At 41.3% G+C, this 19,642-nt stretch overlaps 1 protein-coding gene across 6 annotated transcripts in view; it reads left to right on the top strand.

Moving 5' to 3' along the window:
* NEMP2 (nuclear envelope integral membrane protein 2) overlaps positions 1 to 19,642 on the top strand; it is a 34,914-nt gene that overhangs the window by 7,525 nt on the left and 7,747 nt on the right. For 5 of the 6 annotated variants that reach the window (XM_087435494.1, XM_087435496.1, XM_087435498.1 and 2 more), the window contains 8 exons: positions 870 to 985; positions 6,360 to 6,591; positions 6,731 to 6,803; positions 7,898 to 7,991; positions 8,829 to 8,943; positions 11,190 to 11,415; positions 14,585 to 14,761; positions 15,472 to 17,688. In XM_087435494.1, the coding sequence (XP_087291620.1) occupies positions 870 to 985; positions 6,360 to 6,591; positions 6,731 to 6,803; positions 7,898 to 7,991; positions 8,829 to 8,943; positions 11,190 to 11,415; positions 14,585 to 14,761; positions 15,472 to 15,610 (1,172 nt within the window). In that variant the 3' untranslated portion in view covers positions 15,611 to 17,688. Of the gene's footprint in view, positions 1 to 869; positions 986 to 6,359; positions 6,592 to 6,730; positions 6,804 to 7,897; positions 7,992 to 8,828; positions 8,944 to 11,189; positions 11,416 to 14,584; positions 14,762 to 15,471; positions 17,689 to 19,642 lie in introns of those variants that run through there. The other variant, XM_087435495.1, reaches the window with a different exon arrangement.

Raw genomic sequence — 19,642 nt, 5'->3', positions numbered from 1 at the left:
TGTGGACTGTATCTCCTGGGCTTCTTTGCCCCCTGGCTTCCCATTGGGTTTGGCCAATGAGAGGCACTGACGGGAAGGCAGGAGAGAGGTTGAGGTACCCATACCCTCACCCCAACATTCCACTGAAGTTCTAGTAGTGATTCCTGGTGTCCTCGGGGCTCCAGTAACACCGGGTAGCCTTTGCTGTTTCAGGCCTAGGGGTGTTAAAGGCTTCCTGCTGTGGTAGGTGCCTGGTGACTTCACAGTGTCTTACTGGTAATGCCTTAACCCAGCCCGCATCCTCACTGAACACTTCAGTGAAACCGTTGTGAGTGTCCGCAGTTTCCTGCTGAGACTTTGATACTCACCTAAAATCCCTCAGTGCTCTGCTTTCAGCATGAGGTCCACGCTCTTTAGTGTAATAGTGACCCCTGCTCACCTCTCTGGCCGCAGGTGTTGAAAGTCCTCGCGAATGGCTGAACCACTTCCACGGTCTTCCTAATCTCCATGATTTTGCACACACTTGCCACCCCCACACCCCAACTTCTGTGTCGTTGCCTCCGACTTATCCTTCAGTGCTTCGCTCATGTTTCCTCTTCTCCAGAAGCTGCCCTCAATTCTCGCCCTCTCTTCAAGATTGAAGTGCCTGTTCCTTCTGCTCTTATAGTGCCCTCCAAATGTCATCAGACGATTGACACTACTAGACTGTGATTTTTTGTCTTTCTCCTGCTGGTTGGAAAGACTGAAGGACTATAATTAGCTTGCAAGAGAATTTATGGGTCAGAGAATATAAAAATGGCTACCATTATCCCTGTGAATAAAAAAGAAAAAAAGATAAGATTCTGGGCAATTAAATATTTAGGACATATATTCCCTTTTCCATCTCTCAGCTCCAAGGTGTAAAGCTCTGAAGGAAATGGATTTAATTAAAACTTCTGAGTCAGACTGTTACTGCTACAATCAAAATTCCCAAATGGAATGGAAGTACATATGGTCAACTGTGCAGGTAAGAGCCTATTTCTAAATCATGTCTTAGGAACAGAGAATTCAAATGTGCTATTTCAAGAGTAGAAAGTACCTTTGTGTGACGTAGAGCTGTGTATGAAAGCTGACTCGAGGATCACACACAGTGGCTCAAGGGGAGGAGTGTGTGGGAGGGCACATTAACTGTCCATACTCTTAATCAGTGCTTCTCCAAACCACTCCAAATAAATATAGTATGTAAGTGAGTGCAGTGTGCTTGCTGCTTAGACACAGCTCAAGACAATACCCTCTCGCCTGCTTCCCAAAATAATTGCTATCCCAAGCCCCTCTATATAGAAATTCTGAAGTTACCTCTGATCCCAGGTATGGGCAAGACAGTAGTTACTCTCAATAGCCTAGTATTTTCCTTCATTCAACATTTAACAAATATTTATTGATCACCTACTAAGTGCCAAGAACTATTCTAGGCTCTTAGGATACATCAGTGAACAAAACAGATCCCTTTGCCTGTGATGTTTATACTCCCAGGGGTGGGCGGTAGGGTGGGATAAGCAATAAATGTAAGAGAAGAAAATTATAAAACTAGTAAGTGCTATGAAAAAAGAAAATGTGGAGTAAGATAAGAGGAGGGAGATGGGGGGCAAGTTGCAGTATTAAAAAGAGTGGTCAGGGTAGTTCTCATTTGAGAAGGTGACATTTGAAGAAGATTTCAGTGAAGTTAGTGAGTTACCAAGAGAGTATGTGGGAAGGAGTGTTTGGGCTGGGGGAATAGCTAGGACAGCGTGTCAGGAGGCGCATGGTGTTGATTTGTACCATTACTGATAACATACACCCCTTTGATCACTTGGTTAAAGTGGTATCTGTCAATTTACAAAGTTTTACCACTGTAAAATGACTATTTTCCTGTCTGTAATAAATAAGTATTTTGAGGAAATAATTGAAACTATGTAGATATCCTATTCCACATCAAACTTTTTGCCCCTAGTTTTATCATCCATTGATAATGCTTGTCTGAATCAATTATCATCATGATGTTTATCAAATGGTGGTTTTCTAATTCCATTATTCCTTCTACATTCATTGGCATTCTTCTATAAGGAAGACATTTTCCTCCTCCAGTTTATTTATATCCACGTAGTCTCATGGATTGTGAATTCATTCTGTAGACTACAATCCATTACCTCATTATTTTTTTTTTTTTTAATTTTATTTATTTATTTATTCCCCCAAAGCCCCAGTAGATAGTTGTATGTCATAGCTGCACCTCCTTCTAGTTGCTGTATGTGGGACTTGGCCTCAGCATGGCCGGAGAAGTGGTGCGTTGGTGCGCGCCTGGGATCCAAACCCGGCCCGCCAGTAGCGGAGCTCGTGAACTTAACCGCTAAGCCACGGGGCCGGCCCTCCATTACCTCATTATTTATTTTGATATTCAAATTGTCCTAGATTTGGCCAGTAGGAGCCTCTTCAAACTAGCTCCTACATCCTTTTAACTTGCACCTATCATTTGAGCACTTCTTTTTTTGTGTGTGTGAGGAAGATCAGCCCTGAGCTAACGTCCATGCTAATCCTCCTCTTTTTGCTGAGGAAGACCAGCTCTGAGCTAACATCTATTGCCAATCCTCCTCCTTTTTTTCCCCCAAAGCCCCAGTAGATAGTTGTATGTCATAGTTGCACATCCTTCTAGTTGCTGTATGTGGGACGCGGCCTCAGCGTGGCTGGGGAAGCAGTGCGTCGGTGAGCGCCCGGGATCCAAACCCGGGCTGCCAGTAACGGAGCGTGCGCACTTAACCACTAAGCCGTGGTGCCGGCCCTTGAGCACTTCTTTACCTTCTGGCAAACAAGATGTTCCAAGCTTGTCTTGTAATTTCTTAGACCCAGCTTTGGAATGATGCATTTTTCTAAGGAACCTTCAGTGCTAGTTGTGTTTATTACTATTGAGATATCATTGTCATATGTGTATATACACACGTATATACCTGCACACATATGTATTTCTATCCATCTATCTATCTTTTGAAAACCATGAATTCTGGTATCTCCAGTACGAATGAGTTCATTCTAATCTCCCTTGTTTCCATGTTTGTAACTTCCTTCTCTGATAGTGAGAAACCTGGTTCTCATTATCCTCAATATATTGGTTTATTTGCCTAATCCTAGAATACACTGAAAGTAATTTCAGAATTGCTAAGCCATACTATTGTGAAAAATAAACCTAGTAACAGGAGTTCAGTATATGTTTACAGTGTGTTTTATCTTTAGTTTGAGAGTATATAGTCTAAATAGTGTGCTCAAAGTTACTTGGGTTAAGTCATTCCCACCCCCCACCCCCCACTATGGTTATATTGTTCATTTGAAATATATTTGTTTTTATTCATTTCCACTTCAGGGCTTTCCCCCATCCTGGTTGATTTTATTCATCACTTTTTAGTATGTACATATTAATGTGGCTGAAAAGTCAAAACTCTACACAAAAGTATTCTCAAAGAAGTGTCACTCCCCCTCATTCGTCTACTCATTCCTCGCCAGCCTTTGTAGGTAGTCAGTCTTATTCGTTTCTGGTATATCTTTCCTGTGTTTCTTTTTGCAAAAGTAAACAATGATGCATATTTATAGAGAGTGCTTAAAGCCTTGGGACTAAGGACTGAGTTTAGATGAGGCCTGTAGGAGATCAAGATTTGGCCACCCTGAAATATGTCCCTTTACCTTGATTATTTTCTCTGATGGACATTTGACCTCCCCCAAACTGCCTAAAAGGATTTAACTTTGGGTATAGACAGACTGGCAGGGTCCTCGCTAAGCCCATTCTTAACAAAGTTCTGTTTACCAAATATTTACATTTATAAAGGTATCTCCCTCTGTGTAGTGGGAAGAGGGAGGGGATGACCTTATCTGTGAAAACTCTTATCAGGACGGAAGAAGACGACTTAAATCTACATACTCTTGATTACTATAATTCCTGTCTCTCTGGCCACATTCTCTAGAGGTGGCCCTGCAAAGCATTTTCTGACAAACATTTACATTTCCCTCTCCATGTAAATTGTCTTCTTCCCCTCTGAAATCCCAAAACACCACCCACCCCTAACATCCTCCTTTGTCTGTAGCTGAAGATGGTATTTAAGACGAGAATCTTTGCTATTGTGTTGAGAAACTCAGTGTCCCTGGTTTCTCCCATGTATACATGTTATTAAACTTGGTATTATTTTCTCCTGCTAACCTGTCTTGTTAATTATTTGGCCAGCCATAAGAACCTTAAGGGAAAGGGCAGAGGGGGATTCTCCCTCTTCCTCCACAGCCCCAACGACTGAGCCTGGGTCAGTCTTATGGTCAGAGGTCAGGGAGGAGGAAGGGACAGGCACAGGAGAGAGAGAGGAGTAGCAAGTGAGGAAGGAGACATCCAGGAAGCCCCAGGAAGAAAATGTAACGAGGAGGAGCAGTGATCTGCAGTGCCAAATGCTGTTGCCGGATCCAGTAGGATGACTGAGAATGAATTTGCTCTTTGGATTAGCAACATGGAGGCCCCTGGAGACCTGGTCAGAGGCAGCCTGTTGGGAATGGAAGCCTGATTGAAGTGGGTTAGAGAGAGAATGGGAGGAGGGGAACTGGAGATGGCAGGTATCGGCAACTTTTAAGAATAATTTTATTACAATGGGAAGCGAGGAAATAGGGTGATAGCTGGATGGGAAGGTGGAGTTAATAGAAAGCTTTTTGGTTTTTTCAAGTGGGAGAAATATCCATATGTTTGGATGCTGATAGGAATGGTGTAGGAGAGAGGGAAGAAGTACTGGTGGGGTGTCCTTGAGTAGGCGCAGGTGGATGAGATCCAGGGCACCATCAGGGGCTTGCTTTTAGAACGGAGCGTGTCAGGCTCATCTGTGGCAGAAAGTTCCCCCCCACAGGCAGGAAGGAGAGCACATGCCGACAGATGCTGACAGGTGGGTGAATATGGGGAGAGGAGCTGGTCGACAGTCTCTTCCGATTTCTTCCGTTTTCAGTGAAGTAGGAAGATCATCAGCCAGGAGTGAGGAGGGGAGGACGTGTTGGGCTGCCGAGGAAGGAGAAGTTGTGAAATCACTGTTGAAGAGAGACTAGATGGCAATGTGTGGTATGATTGCCTGCAGCTTCAGGTCCCACTTCAGGTGCCCAGTCAGGAGTTTGAAGTCAGACCGCTGTGGGCTTCTCCAGCACATTCAGTGGTGCAAATGCAAGATTGGAAGAGGTGGAGGGTTGGATTTTGCAGCTGGGCATGACAAAGCAAGAGGGGTCTCAAGCCCTCAAGGGTACATGCAAGAGAATGATTTATAATGATTGACCATGGAATTTAGCTGGATGAGAAGGGGCTGAGGACATCAAGAGGGTGAGGAGCATGGGAAAGATGCTTGATCCATGGTGGGGGCAAAGGCTTGCTGGGATCAGGGTGCCAGAAAGGGCACGCTGGAAAGGTGGGAGGTGGTGCTCAGCCAGTGGGACACAGGAAACGCAGCCTGTAGAGGGGCTGCAGTTTGGTCCTGACAGGGTCCAGGGTGAGGCTGTGGGAGGGATTGCCTGAAAGTGGGTAGAGGACAAGGGCATAAGAGGGAAGAGATCAAGGAACTGAGAGGCCAAGGTACTGGAAGGAGTTTGGTGTGTGTATTGAATCCCTGAGAAGGATGACAGGAAGAGGTATTGAGAGAGCAACAGTGAGCCAGGAGCTCAAGTCCAAGAGAGATGAGGGGTAGGTAGACAGATCAACAGATAGTGGGTGATACTGCCTGATGCCTGGGATTCAAAGGTGGTGCTCTCACTCCCCTTTCAGGCTCGCCCTACTCTTGGACAAAGAAGAGAAACAGAGAGGGACAAAGGCAGCAGAGAGTTATCATTTAATGATCACTGGGTTGTCACCATCTGCTTGGCATTGTAGCTAGCGCTTTGTTGTGAGACTTGAATAGGACCTGAGGCTGGGTTCTGGTCATCCTTCAAGAGGCATGGTGAGAGAAGCCCGAATTACCTACGCTCTGCTGATCCAGAAGAAGGAAGCACTTTTTCTCAATCACAGTAGAAAATGGTGGAGATATAAACCTTGTTCTCATTATGTTTATAACCAAATAGTTTGCCACCTATTACCTTCTATCTCATTCTTTTTTACATGTCCCTTGGCCACAATAACTTGCCAGAAGAGGGGGTTAACCACAACTCAGGGGAAGAAACATCTGCTTCAAAAGTGTGTATGCTTCAATGTGTGTTTGGACTAAACACACATCTGTAGGTCCACTCCTGGGATCAGAACCTTACCACGTACATCTCAGTGTGCTTTTCTCAGCCCATCTTGGACTCTCTTGACTCTTCTGCGCATGATTTTAAGAAGCTTATAAGAAGTTTTAACTTGTGTGTTTACGGACTTTTTTGTTCTTGTTTTGTAGGTGAAAATTACCAGTTCAGGCCTGCTCAGTATGGTATATATCACAGAAAGACATAATTGCCAGTATCCAGAAACCATTCTGTCTTTTATCAAATGTGTGATTCATAACTTTTGGACACCAAAGGAGTCTAATGAAGTAACCATAATCATCAATCCATATGGGAAGACCGTGTGCTTCTCTGTGAAGCCTGTCAGGAAGACATTTATCTATAAAATCAGTGTGACTCGAAACAGTAAGTCTGTTTTTATTATACTTGACTTTCTGGATTCAGTTTTTCTGGAGTGACATTTCAATAAATGGACTTTTCTCTTCTTTCACTGACACTACGTTGACATAAAATCTTTGTTGTTTGTGTGTCTTTTTTACTCCAGTTGTGGATTTCAAACTCTTCCTTGTGTTTGTGGCAGGCGTTTTCCTCTTCTTTTATGCAAAGGCCTTGAGTCGGTAAGTATTCATTTTTACTTTCTTAACTATTAATGAAAAAGAGTAAAGGATGTTTTTGACCCTATGCTAAATATTTCCACACTAGTTTGTAGTTCTTGCTTTAGGTTTTGCAAACAATAGGTCTGAAGATAGTGCTTGAAAGGGCTTTTTTTAAAACCAGTAACAGTTATTTGTATAGCATGATGTGTATATGTCACAGAGTGCTTTCACAGACATTATTTTGTATTACATATTAATACAGTATACATTATTTTATTTGATCCTCTTAAGAACTACGTGAGCTCTGTATTATTGTTCTCATTTTATAGATGAGAAAACCAATATCCATTATCACATGACGTTCTTGCCAGGGCTGAGATTTATACTCAGGTTTTCTGATGCCAGATGCCTGCTCTCTCTATTACATTCAAGCTGCCTCCAGATTTGTGGTTCTGATGAAGGCTGAATTTAATAAATATCTGATCCTGAGATAAACATATTTTCCTGATATTTTGTGTATTATAACTTCTCTGATGAAAAAGGAATCTCTGTCCAATAATATTTTACTTCTTAGCTTGCTATTCTTAACGTTCATTTTCTTTGTAGTGTAATCAAGTGTTTTTAATGGCATCCGTGGTCTTTGTAAACTGGACGTTGCTTTCATAGCCTGCAGAGTAAAGCCTGGACTTAGGAGCTGGGCTGCAAGCCTGAATCCTCCAGTTAGCAGATACAGACTTGGGGGAAGTCTTTAACTTCTTGGTGCCTTAGTTTCCTCCCCTGTAGAATTTAGACATGGATAGCTGTTTCACAGGGCTGTTGTGAATGCAGGTAAAGCTGTCAGACAAGTGCCTGCTGTGTGATAGTGCTCAATAATTATTGTTGGATCAGATTCCCAACATAGAATGTAACTCAGACATTTTGTTTTGAGTTAGTGGCAAGCTATTTACCGTAAATTTCAAGTACAGACTTCATTTTTAACAGTATCGGATATAATTAGACCCACTGAGTTTTTCTTCTTAGTATTCTTAATGGCTACTATTGTCAAGTTAAACATGTTTTTAATACTGAAAGTGTGACTTGGCATTTAAATGGCTTTTATCTGCTTGTCTTGACAGAAGCCCTATTTTCTATTACTCTTCTGGGACCGTGCTAGGTGTTCTAATGACATTAGTCTTTGTCCTCCTGTTGGTGAAAAGGTTCATTCCTAAGGTAGGCATACTGTGTACAAATGAATAAAAAATGGAAACCATGATCTCGTAGACATGAAAAATTGATCAAAATTAATTCATATTGATTATGACAGTTCCTAATTCAAACTATATTTCTACATTGTATAAACTGGCTTTAAAATGTATCTTTTTCTAGAGATTCCATTTTTATTTGTTACTATACACAAGCTTAACTAAAAGTTAATTTTAGGTGATACTTTTTCTGAGACCTTTTTATTAATTCTAGGTAATATGTTTTTCTTATGAGTGACAGGGGCTGATTCTATGCTGAGTGGAAATTTCTCTTATCTTGGCAGAGCTGAGGAATGTCATGGTGCTGAACCATCAGGGCCTTGAATCACAGCATTGCTACATCTGGAGATTTCTTCATTATTATTAGTTCCCCAGAACACCTTCGATAAAAGAATGCCCTGCACTTAGTTGGGAATAAATAAATATTAGTTCATGATGACAATGTTGTGGTTATTCTGATTAAAGCTTGCAGCACCAGCATTTCTTTGAGATAAATTTATTCTCGAGAACAGTGCTTCTGCAGCTTTAATATTCACGCAAGTTACCTGGGGATCCTGTTGAAATGCAGATTTTGATTCAGAAGTCTGCAGTGGGGCCTGAGAGTCTGCATCCCAGCAAGCTCCCAGGTGATGCCGCTGCTGCTGGTTCATAGACCATACCTTTCACAAGACTCCAGAGTTCCTCCAGTTGGCTTCAGTGCAGTTTGATGTAGAAGTTTCTCATACAAAGGGCTTATTTGTTTACTTCTATTTCTATGAGAGTGAATGAACCAAAAACCGTGTCGTTTATTTTCTTCCACACACAGTATAGCACCTTTTGGGCTCTAATGGTTGGTTGTTGGTTTGCTTCAGTTTATGTTTTGTGCCAACTGATGGAAGATCTGAAGTGGCTGTGGTATGAAAAGAGAACATATATATTAGGTAGGTAAATTTTTAAAGAATACATTCTATTATTGGTAAAACTGGAAAGTACAACTGAAGGCCTTCTTTTGACATACGTTTCTTTCCAGCATCTAAATTTTCCTTTTGAACTAAGGAGAAATGCTGTTAAAAGTAATATTTTATTTTATTCTGATAGTTGGTGATTTCAGTTCATTAGGTCTCATTTTAGACTATTTCCCTATGACATCTTTCTTAGTTTTCTATACTAATGATCAAAAGAGCAAAAAAGTATTTGTCTTTTTTGATTGCATATGCTTTTGAATTGTGGTTAAGCTCTCACCACATCTAACCTGTAATGAAAAACTTTCTCTAAAATGTGGCTCTTTATTTCTTTTTCTTAATGTATTCAGTATGAAAAGTGAGAAATCCAAAATATAAATGACTAATGAAAACTTGACTTTTCAGAAGCAGGATATTAAGAAACTACTTGTTCCCCTTGTTTCGTGTTGCCAAAAACCAAAAACAACTTGTTTTAATTGGAAAATAATGGAGAATGGGAGAATCAATTTTCTCCTAAACCTTAGCACCAAATTTCTCACATAAGTCCACCCACCCAAAACAAAAACAATTTTTTGTTTTACTTGTAGATTTTGTTTTTAGCTCATTTTTCTTTTTACGCACTAAAGTATTTTAAAGTAGGGAGGGAGGAGGGTGAAAGGGATAATTCGGCACATGTGTGTGGTGAGGGGTTGTAATTAGTATTTGGGTGGTGAACATGATGTAATCTATGCAGAAATAGAAGTATAATGATGTACACCTGAAATTTATGCGTTATAAACCAATGTTACTGCAATAAACAAAAAATTAAAAAAAAAAAGACATTCTGGAAACACAAGATTAAAAATAAATAAATAAATAAAATAAAATAAAATAAAAGCTCCTGACTTTTACTCCCTAGTGGGACATTCTTTGGGTTTCTACCTGAATCTGTACTTCCTGAATTGCAATTCTTTGATCCCAAATAAATGCTTTGCCTCTTAAAAAATAAAATAATAAAAAAAATAATAAAGTATTTTAAAGTAAATTACAGATATCGTGGTATGTTCCCTTAAATGCTTTCCTAAGCATTTCTAAAAAACAAGAGCATTTTCCTCTATAGTTAACTATTAAATCTAAAAAAATTAGTAATTTCATAAAATCATCTATTACCCAGGCCATGTTCAAATTTCCTAAATGTCCTTGATAGTTGGTTTGCATAAGCTAGGATATGGTCCAGAACCACATTTTGCATCTATTATATCCTGTAAGTCTCTTTTAATCTGTAACAATTCCTTTTTTAGCACAGTGATATGCTGAAGAGTCCAAGCTAGTTGTCCTATCACTTTCTGGATTTTTCTGATTACTTCTTTGTGGTATAAATTAACTTGTTCTCTCTCCTCTGTATTTCCTAAACTGGACATTAGACCTTGAAGCTTGCTTAGAGACAAATGAAACACTTTTGGTGGAACACATAAGAGGAGATGCACACGTCACACTGGATCACAACAAGAGACAGAATATCTCATCGTCCCTCCATCAGTGATGCTGAAACTGAGCACTGTATTAGGAGGGTCAGCCTGATCCCTCTGATGTAAAATTACATTTTCCTTTTGAGACTAGAAAGTAAGAATAAAAAATAGGGCTTGTAGGGCCGGCCCCGTGGCTTGGTGGTTAAGTGCGCGCGCTCCACTGCTGGCGACCCGGGTTCGGATCCCGGGCTCCCACCGGCGCGCTGCTTCTCCGGCCATGCTGAGGCCGCGTCCCACATACAGCAACTAGAAGGATGTGCAGCTATGACACACAACTATCTACTGGGGCTTTGGGGGGAAAAATAAATAAATAAAATCTTAAAAAAAAAAAAAAAAGAAGTGAAGTGAAGTTTAAAAAAAAAAAAAAAAAAAAAAGGGCTTGTAGCTGACTGTGACATATACTGAGGCTTATTCCTGACCAAGGAAACCATGATAACATTTGCCCATCTAGGCCTCTGGACTAAAAATCTGACATACTTATACATCATAATAATTTTTTATTATACATCCTTAATTATCACAGAAGTCAGCCCGGTATCTCACACAGAAGGAATAACTACCCCTATACACGTTTTTCAACCTTACTTAGTTGGAAAAAGAAAACAAAAATGAAGGTTTTCTGATATGTTCTTAGCTCTAAGACAAGGCTCTGCTAGGATTTTCATATAACTTTTCAAGTTCAGATTTATATTGTTTTGCATTCTTCTGCTTTTACAGGCTATGTCTTGGCGGTTGGATTTCTCAGTTTCGCCGTTTGTTACAAGCACGGGCCCCTTGTTGACGAGAGGAGCATAAATCTTCTGACGTGGACACTGCAGCTCCTCTCCCTGCTTCTCATCTATTGTGGCGTCACCGTGCCGCAGTTCTCATACGCAGTCATGATCCTCATCCTGTGTTCCAGGAGTCTGTACTACCCACTGAAAGCATTTGGTTATATGACGTGGTGCGTATCTTTTTTTCTCCCTTGTAAATTTGACATTTTGAGGTCTGGTTTTATTTATCATTTGGGGGGTTTTTTGGACACATCATGTTTAATCTCATAATTAACTACATTTCCTCTAGAGATTTCCCTCTGAGGGAGGAAGAGGATAGAGAACTTAAGCATCTGACCCCATCTCTGTTTCTAGTCTTCATTAGTCCTTCAGAGGTTACCACCAGTTCCTAGGCAATTACAGCTCACTCAGAATTCACTAAAATCATTGCCAAAATTACTTGGGCTCTGGGTTGCCTGAAATTTCTACTTTTATTTTACATTTCCTTTCATTATCAGGGCCCAAGGCTGCCTTAGGGGTACTTGTTGTACTTATGAGATAAGAGCGAGGGAACAGAAATGAATCATAAGTGATTGAAAGGTATTATTTATATTTAGGATTTTCTTTTCTCTTAGGTTTTAAGTTAAGGCTTAAACCCTTTGAAAATAGAGAAAGAAGGATGAGGTAACTTCTCTTGTCACAGCTTTATTATGTCTTTCCTCAGTCACTGAGTCCGAGCACCTGTTTTTGTGTCAGGTGCACAGATGAAGGAGATGGTCCCTCCCCTCGAGTGTGCTTGTTGAGTCATAGGCACACATTTCTATGTCTTTGAAGTGTTAAGATAGGCCTGCCCAGGGACTGTGGCATATAGAGAAAATTCAGGAAAGTTCCTGGAGAAGATATTACTGGGCTGAATCTTAATGAATCAAAACAGCCAGATGAATAAATGTGGGAAGGACTTTTCTGAGAAGGAGAAAGCCCAGTCTGGTACCATCACGAGGCAGCGAACGAGGGGGGGCATTGGCCAGGTCATGGAGGCATCATGGGCCATGCTAAGGAGTCTAGTCTGATCATGTACACAGTTGAGGCAGGGAACCATTGTGCATTTTAGTCAGCGCCCTCTAACTGCTGCCTAGACAGCTGTTATAAATCCAAATGCCTGGGGCCCAGGCAGGTGCTTACTGAGTGAGTCAGGCCGAGCAGGGGTAAGGCAGTGGGGCAATCATGAGGACTGTGGGAAATTCTACAATGGGGCCTCATTGAAAAGGGGGCAATTACCACTCAGCTTGAGCTGATTGCTGCCAGGTAGGAATGTGAGCCATGCCTTGCCAGATCTTCTGATCTAGCAAAGCTGGGAATGTGGATTAGAATGTGGATTCTTATTATTTTTAAATGTTGACAACTAATCTGAAAATAAAAATAAATTCAACAAGCAAAAATCAAAGCAGAGACCATGAACCTCATTGGGCGGTGGGATATGGTCCATCTGTCTTCTGGCACGGAGCAGGGTGGATGTGAGGAGGCGGCCCTGGGACAGGAGACCAGTCATCAGACATTACAGTGGTCTGGGCAAGAGGTGATGAGGGCCTGAGGTAGGGCGGTGAGAGCAAGACTGGAAGAGTTAATAAATATGTATGAGGTAAACGTGACTCTGAGGAAGGAGACTCTGTGGTAACTGGTAGTTTATGGATCTGGTGACTGCATGTGTGGCAGTGTCACAGGGTTAAAAATGCACCAGTGACAGGACAGGGCCCCAGTGCAGAGGGCATTGATAAGGCTGAAAGGGAGCAGGGCCAGGTCAGAGGGACTGATGCTGGCTGCTTCCCTCTGCCCCGTCTCAGAGGCAGACAGTGACTGGGATTCCCCGAGGTCCCTCTGCCAGGCCTCTGGTCCTGTGCCAGGCTTGTGGCCAGAGGAACCCAGGATAGACTTCCTTTCTCTTTCCCTTTAAACTTCCAGCTGCCCTGCCAAGAGCAAAGTGTGTTCTGTCACCTGCACCATAGTCCTTTCATGCACTTGCTGTGCATTCCGCTAACATGAATATAATAATCAAAATGTGTTATAACTTGCTCAACTGTTCATTTTGCTAGTGAATAACTACATGAAGAACTAGGGAATCAAACAGGAACATATAGGTTAAATAATAAGCTAGAGAAATAATACCTTGATTTGTATAGTACGTTCTACTTTTGCAAACAGCTGTTTGAACATATTTTAATAATATATGGTAGTTACTCTTGGTTATCCTTATTGCACACTTATTATCAGCCACTCACTGTGCTAAGCACTTTACACACACTATCTCATTTAATCCGTACAGTGACCTCATGAGGTAGATGTTACTGCTTTCATTTTTTCACATGAGCAAAGTGAGGCTCGGAACCATTCAGGAATCGCCCCACAGTGAGTAAACCTCAAAGGCAGGACAGTTCCCTGTCTTCTGCTCAGAGGCCAGGGGTTCTCCTCTAGGGAGACCAGGCTGGGTATGGAGAGAAAAAGGAGATGCTGTCAGTAGCTCCCTAATCCAGCTCATCAACCACCAGACAGTCGTTAAAAGAGAAAAGATTTTTCAGGTCCCAAACCCCAAGAAAATATATGTTTAAAAAAACCTCCTGGTAATTCTGATGTTTATTCAGACTGGGAATCTCTGGTTAAATTAAATTTAAAACCACATAAAAATGTTCTTAAAAACTCATTGATAAATATATCATAAATGTTTTAAAAAACCTTACCATCATTACTATTTTTATGCGATTCTTCCCTTTAGGACTTTCCTGGTTGGAAAAAAAAGCCCAATCATGAGCCCCTCAGCATGTAGCAAAGGAAAAATCATTAGAAATTATTGTACATGCACGACCCTTGTACAATATTTTCTCCCTCTCTCTGGGATTAGTCAGAATCCCCACCACTAGGTGGAGGCGACATCCCACAAATCTGTGCTTTTCCGTCTAGAGATGCTTGGGTCTCCATAAAAGGACGTCTCAGAGGCTGGCTTCTGTTAGTGCCCAGGAAAATCAGCAGGCCACGCATAAGGAAGCCAGACCTGTCATTGTCTGACTGTGCGGTTAGAAATCACCGGGGAGGAAAAACACAATTAACCTCTCTATCAGAAGCTGATTCTCAGATGCCTTAGGACATTATTTAGGATGGTCCAGGAAGAGGGGAAATGTCCCATCAGGCCCAAACTGTGTGTTCTGTATACCTCAGTCACAGTAACAGTGGTAAAAATGTATAGTATGATATAAAGCAAGTGAAGCATTACTGTTACTGTCTAAGAAATGTATTTTTATAAATCTTAAGGGTTGACTTGACCAATCAAACATGACCAGGAATCTAGCAACCAAATGCCGCATGTTTTAGGAAAATGAAGAAACGGTTTACATCAGAAAAGCTGGTGGTTAAGTATCTGACTGAAGACGAATACAGGGAACAAGCCGATGCCGCAACAGCCCGCGCTCTGGAGGAGTTGCGCGGAGCCTGCCGCAGGCCTGACTTCCCGTCGTGGCTGGCCGTCTCCAGACTCCAGGCTCCTAAAAGGTAAGCCCTGCTCAGCGGCTTGGGCCACCACCTGGGTTAGAGTTACTGTGGAAATAATATGATGGTCTGGTGCGGATACTTCAGACTAGAAACAGACTACTTCCCCAGGTAACAGATGGTGTGGAAGCCGCCACGGGTCCTTCTTCTTCTTGAGTGCTCTGACTTGCACAGAGTAAATATTGATCTGCTGTGTTTTATAGGGAGGGCCATAAAGATAACTTCCATATGGGAAGGAGAGAGGTGGAATGGGATGTGTCGCCTGCTACTCATGCTACTAGTGTGGAAAATAACTTTCAAAGTTTACTTAGACATCTCAGCCCCAACATCCTTCCCTTCTTTATAGCTTTATCCAAAGACCAGTGCCTTCAAACTAAAGATTGAAGGGGGAAAGTATTGACACCAAAATAATGAATACGTAATAAATCTAAACTAATAAGAGAGAGAAGAGAAGGAAATAGAAAACAGGAGTAGGTGCGTTTGGCAGCCCTCAGTGCTTGTGAGTGCGCCTACTTCTCTGCCGTTTCTCTGAATATTTCTGGAAGGATCACATAAGCCTGTCCCATTTTTACACCCAGTGTGTAAATACCATCCTCTGTTGACGCAAAGTCGAGTTTAATTAAAGGGGATAAGTAGCAGGGGAACATGTTATCTTCCAAATAAACCTTTCTGTGATAACATTAACTTTATTTAAAACAAAAAAAACTTATTAGGTTTGCAGCCTTTGTTCTTGGAGGAAGCCACTTGTCGCCAGAAGAGATGCGTCTTCACGACGAACAGTACGGCCTTGGGGGTGCCTTCTTGGAAGAGCAGCTCTTTACCTTGAGGACTGACAGTCTCTCTGCGCATTGACTTCATTCTGGGCAAGGAAGTGGGTAAAGGGCAGGGGTCCTGTGGAAGTTGGGCAGAACTGTTCTAGGGAACAGTGGCAAAGGCATTTGCTGTGGAGAAAAATCAAGTCGTTCTGGAAAGGAAAACTAAACTATACTGAAGATAACTTATCATTCTTGGCCAGTTCTGCTACTTATTGGACTGTAGGTGGCTGCCAAGATTCTGTGAGAGTCCTTACCACTTTCCTTGAATGAAGACTTTCATTAGGAAAAAGGGAATCACATTGTTCTTCAGGGGGCCAGTTAGCATGAATAGGTGCCTTGTCAACACCAGGGCATTAAATCTTCTCTTAATCCCCAGAACCTATGTCAAAAGACTGCATTGCTTTTCCTCCATATTATCAATGTAAGTGCTGGAAGAGACCCGAGCTATGCTGGACCAGTGTTTTCCAAAATATAGTCCACAGGATACTAGTAAGTGTTAGAAAAGGGATTCTGAGGTCAACTAAGATCGATACAAAGTCAAACAAATGTACTGCAGAACTTCTCAGAGCCTTTAATAATGCCAGTGCACATTGTGAATCTACTAAAGAGGAGAAATTATGTGCAGCAGTTTCCGACTTAATTTGACCACAGAACCCTTTTTCATGAGATTAATATTCCTTGGGACACGTTTGGAAAACGCTAATGATGGAGGAATTGAGGTTTGGAGAGGTTACATAACTGGTCCATGACCACGACGCTATTCAGAGGCAGCACTAGGACCAGAACTCCAGCCCCACTGTTTCCTACGACTCAGGTAGAAGGAGACCTTCAAGGTGAGCCCAGGGGCCATCGCCCTACCCTTGGGTCTCACAATATTGGTGACTTTTTATTTTTTATTTTTTAATAATGGCCAACTAGCTATTTGGTAACTGTGATAAAGACAAACATTTCCTAATATTATATTTTAAAGTTTTGATAAGACTTTTATAGACATATATAAGGATTACAAATTAGAATTATTTTTTATATATTTTTATACATTGAAATTGAAGGCATTTAACCTTTTGGGACGTTTTGAGTTGACTGGTCCATTTTAAAAAATTGTTTAGTTATATACATTTGTAACAATTTCATACAGAACAGATTTATGATCTTTCTTCCAGAGAACACTTCAGTGAAATGAGGGACTAACCTGAGGAAGGGAGGCCAAAACATAGGTCTGAGACAGGATCTGAACGTGGCAAAACCATCTAAGGGCTAAAATGTTGGTAAACTGATTATCTGTAAGAATCAAACTCAGGCTTTTTTGCTGGTGGGATCATCAAGAATAGATGCTTCAAGAGTGAGGAATCTCCTTTTACTAGAAGAAGGGTAATGGAGAAGGGACACACAGATAATGTGGGCACCGCTTTCCTGAGCCAAATTTCGTAGAGTTTTTCTAAATTGCTGAAAAAGAGCATGGCTACACATTTGGAACTTTCTAAATTGATTTTCAAATGCTATTTCCTCTTTGAAGCAGAGTGTCAGTGTTGCACAGGTCTCTGTTTTTACCAGACACCTTTTACTCTTAGGAGCTTTGCTATTTTTGTGAAATGCACTAAATTCAACCTGTGCTTTCACACAGACTTTGATTTAAAAAATCCAAGAAAGTATCTTCCATTCAGATATGTGTAAACAGCTCTAACATCATTTTGTCCTAGTTTATCTGATTGTTTTTTATAATGGTATATTTATTGTTGATATATTGTAAATGTATCAGATGCATCAGTGCTCGTGCTCACCACACTCACCTCTGAGAGGCAGTCTGTGTACTACAGAGTGTGTGTGTGGATAACACTCGAACATCCTGCTGAGTCCCAGGGGACCTCCCAGCCAGGACAGCCACTGGGCCTCACCTGTGCCAGGTGACACAGTGCTGATGATGGGAGGAATCAGCTCCTAGTGGGCCAACAAGCTAGGTGCAGCCGTCACAATAAAAACAGCCAAAGAGAAGAGCAACACTCTTCCGGGATATTGTTTTTCATGTTTATTTTTAGAGGAAGTCATGGATTTGTCAATTTCTATTATGTGAGTACTAGGAGAAGCTAAATAATTAAAAGTATTACGTGTGATATAGTTGGTGTATTTCTGTTGTGTTCATTTGATTTGGGGTTTATTATCGAACTGATCAGAGTTCTAATCCCCATCAAGTAATATATAGAATACTCCCCTAAGAGATGTGTTTTCTCTCTTTTCCTTCCTCCCTTTCCTTGTCTCTCTCTCTGTCTCCCTCCTCCCTTTATTTATGTAAGGGCCTTAAAATGGTTTAAATGACCTTTCAGTAAAATGTCTCTGCACTTCACAGGTGGTTGAAAGTTGGATTTGTGCTTCACACCACCATAGGTGTGCAATTATGGAGCATAACGGAACCTTTTGTTGTGGTATTGCTCACGCTACGTGCCTCACAAAAGCTTACTGTTGTTAGCAAGTTGGACTATTTGACACCAAAATGTGTGGGTGAGATGAGGCGTAGGTGGCCATGCTTAAACAATTGTATCATTCAAATGTTATTTTTAAAAGGTTTTAAAACACATTTTACATATCACAAAAAAATGCTTTGTGAATTAGTTGTATAGTTTGCCAATAATACTTAAGGCTGAATTATAGGGGAGTGTCCATCTGACATTTAGAACAATATTTGAATTTATGACTTTTTTTTAAGGTAGAAATTTAAGAGATTTTAGATTTTAAAGAGGTTTGGAATAGATGATGGGTTACATCAATAAACATGTGGATGAATTAAGACCCCTGAAATGATGTCAAGAAAAGGATCTTATATTATTATGTGATTATTCCCTAGAGTTAGAGAAGTACAATTTTTTAAATCAGCTTTTTTTTTGTCCAACTGAAAGAAAGAGCCTATGCATGGATAATATAATGGATGTGGAATTTTGAAGAAGCCTGCAGTAAGACCGAGTATTTTCAGGTGGCCCTGGGAGCCAGCTGTCTTCTGAAAGACCCCACTGGGTGGCAGGACACTGATGACTTAACTGTGTGGGTGTGACTCTTGGCCTCATTGATGCAGAACCTGATTTTTGTCATTGCACGGTGCAGCCGTGGACCATGATCTACGATATACATCGCTACAATACCTACAATTGGCATTTGCACATCAGAAGATGTCTCCGGAATGATTTAACCATGGGGCCATTTCCTTGACTAACTTTTTTTTAAGATGGCAATAAAGGGAACAGAAAGAGCGGGGGCCCTAGAAGCAGACACACTGGGGCTCAAATCCTGATTCTACCACTTGAGCCAGATATGTTCTCCAGCAACCCTCTCTTACCTTCTCCAGGTCTTTCCCCAACAGTAAAATGGAAATAACAGAGTGTTGTGAGGTTTAAGTGAAGGGGCATGGAAAGCGCCTCATAGAGCACCTGACGGTCTCCAATAATGCTAGGAGTCTTCCTCTTTCTACCTTTGATCACTGCCTTTTTGGAAAAGGGACCACATCTGAAAAACAAACAGATCTCCTAAATTATTAAAACAATAAACGAGAGCAGCTATCCCACTGAATGCATTTCCAAGAGTTATCCTGGTAAATATATACTCATCCCAAATCTCTGGTGACCTGGTAAGGTAGCACGTTCAGGATCATAACAAAAGTATGCAAAGTTTTCTTAAAAAGACAACTAGACTCCTAGGCTAAGAAAGACTGAAGATTTTAACATAGCTGAATAAAGAATATGCCCACTAAAAGGGGGTGTGGTGGCTGGTCAATAACAAAAGATTATAAAAACAGCAGTCACAGGAAACGGTTGGCAGGGCTGCATAAAGGAAGGGGTGGTCTTTGCCAGCAGACTGTGTATCATCACACTAGCAAGGCCAGCCCCACTGGGGGGGTGTTCGCATCAGACTTTTTGGCCTGATAACCTTAAACATGAGACTTGTTCACTAGGCAACCATCTATTACAATTTGACCCCTCGTAGATCTGTCCTCTGAGAGAGGATCTGCCAGTCAGCACTTTACTCCTCTACAGTCAGCTGTCAGAGCCTGCCCTCACCTTCACAGAATAACATAATTTTAGGG

This window comes from Ceratotherium simum, chromosome 9 (assembly GCF_057802395.1).
Source record: "Ceratotherium simum simum isolate JZ-2026a chromosome 9, ASM5780239v1, whole genome shotgun sequence".
Taxonomy (NCBI): Eukaryota; Metazoa; Chordata; class Mammalia; order Perissodactyla; family Rhinocerotidae; genus Ceratotherium; species Ceratotherium simum.
Note: the sequence above shows the minus strand (reverse complement) of the source record. Positions and strands in the feature narration are given on the sequence as shown.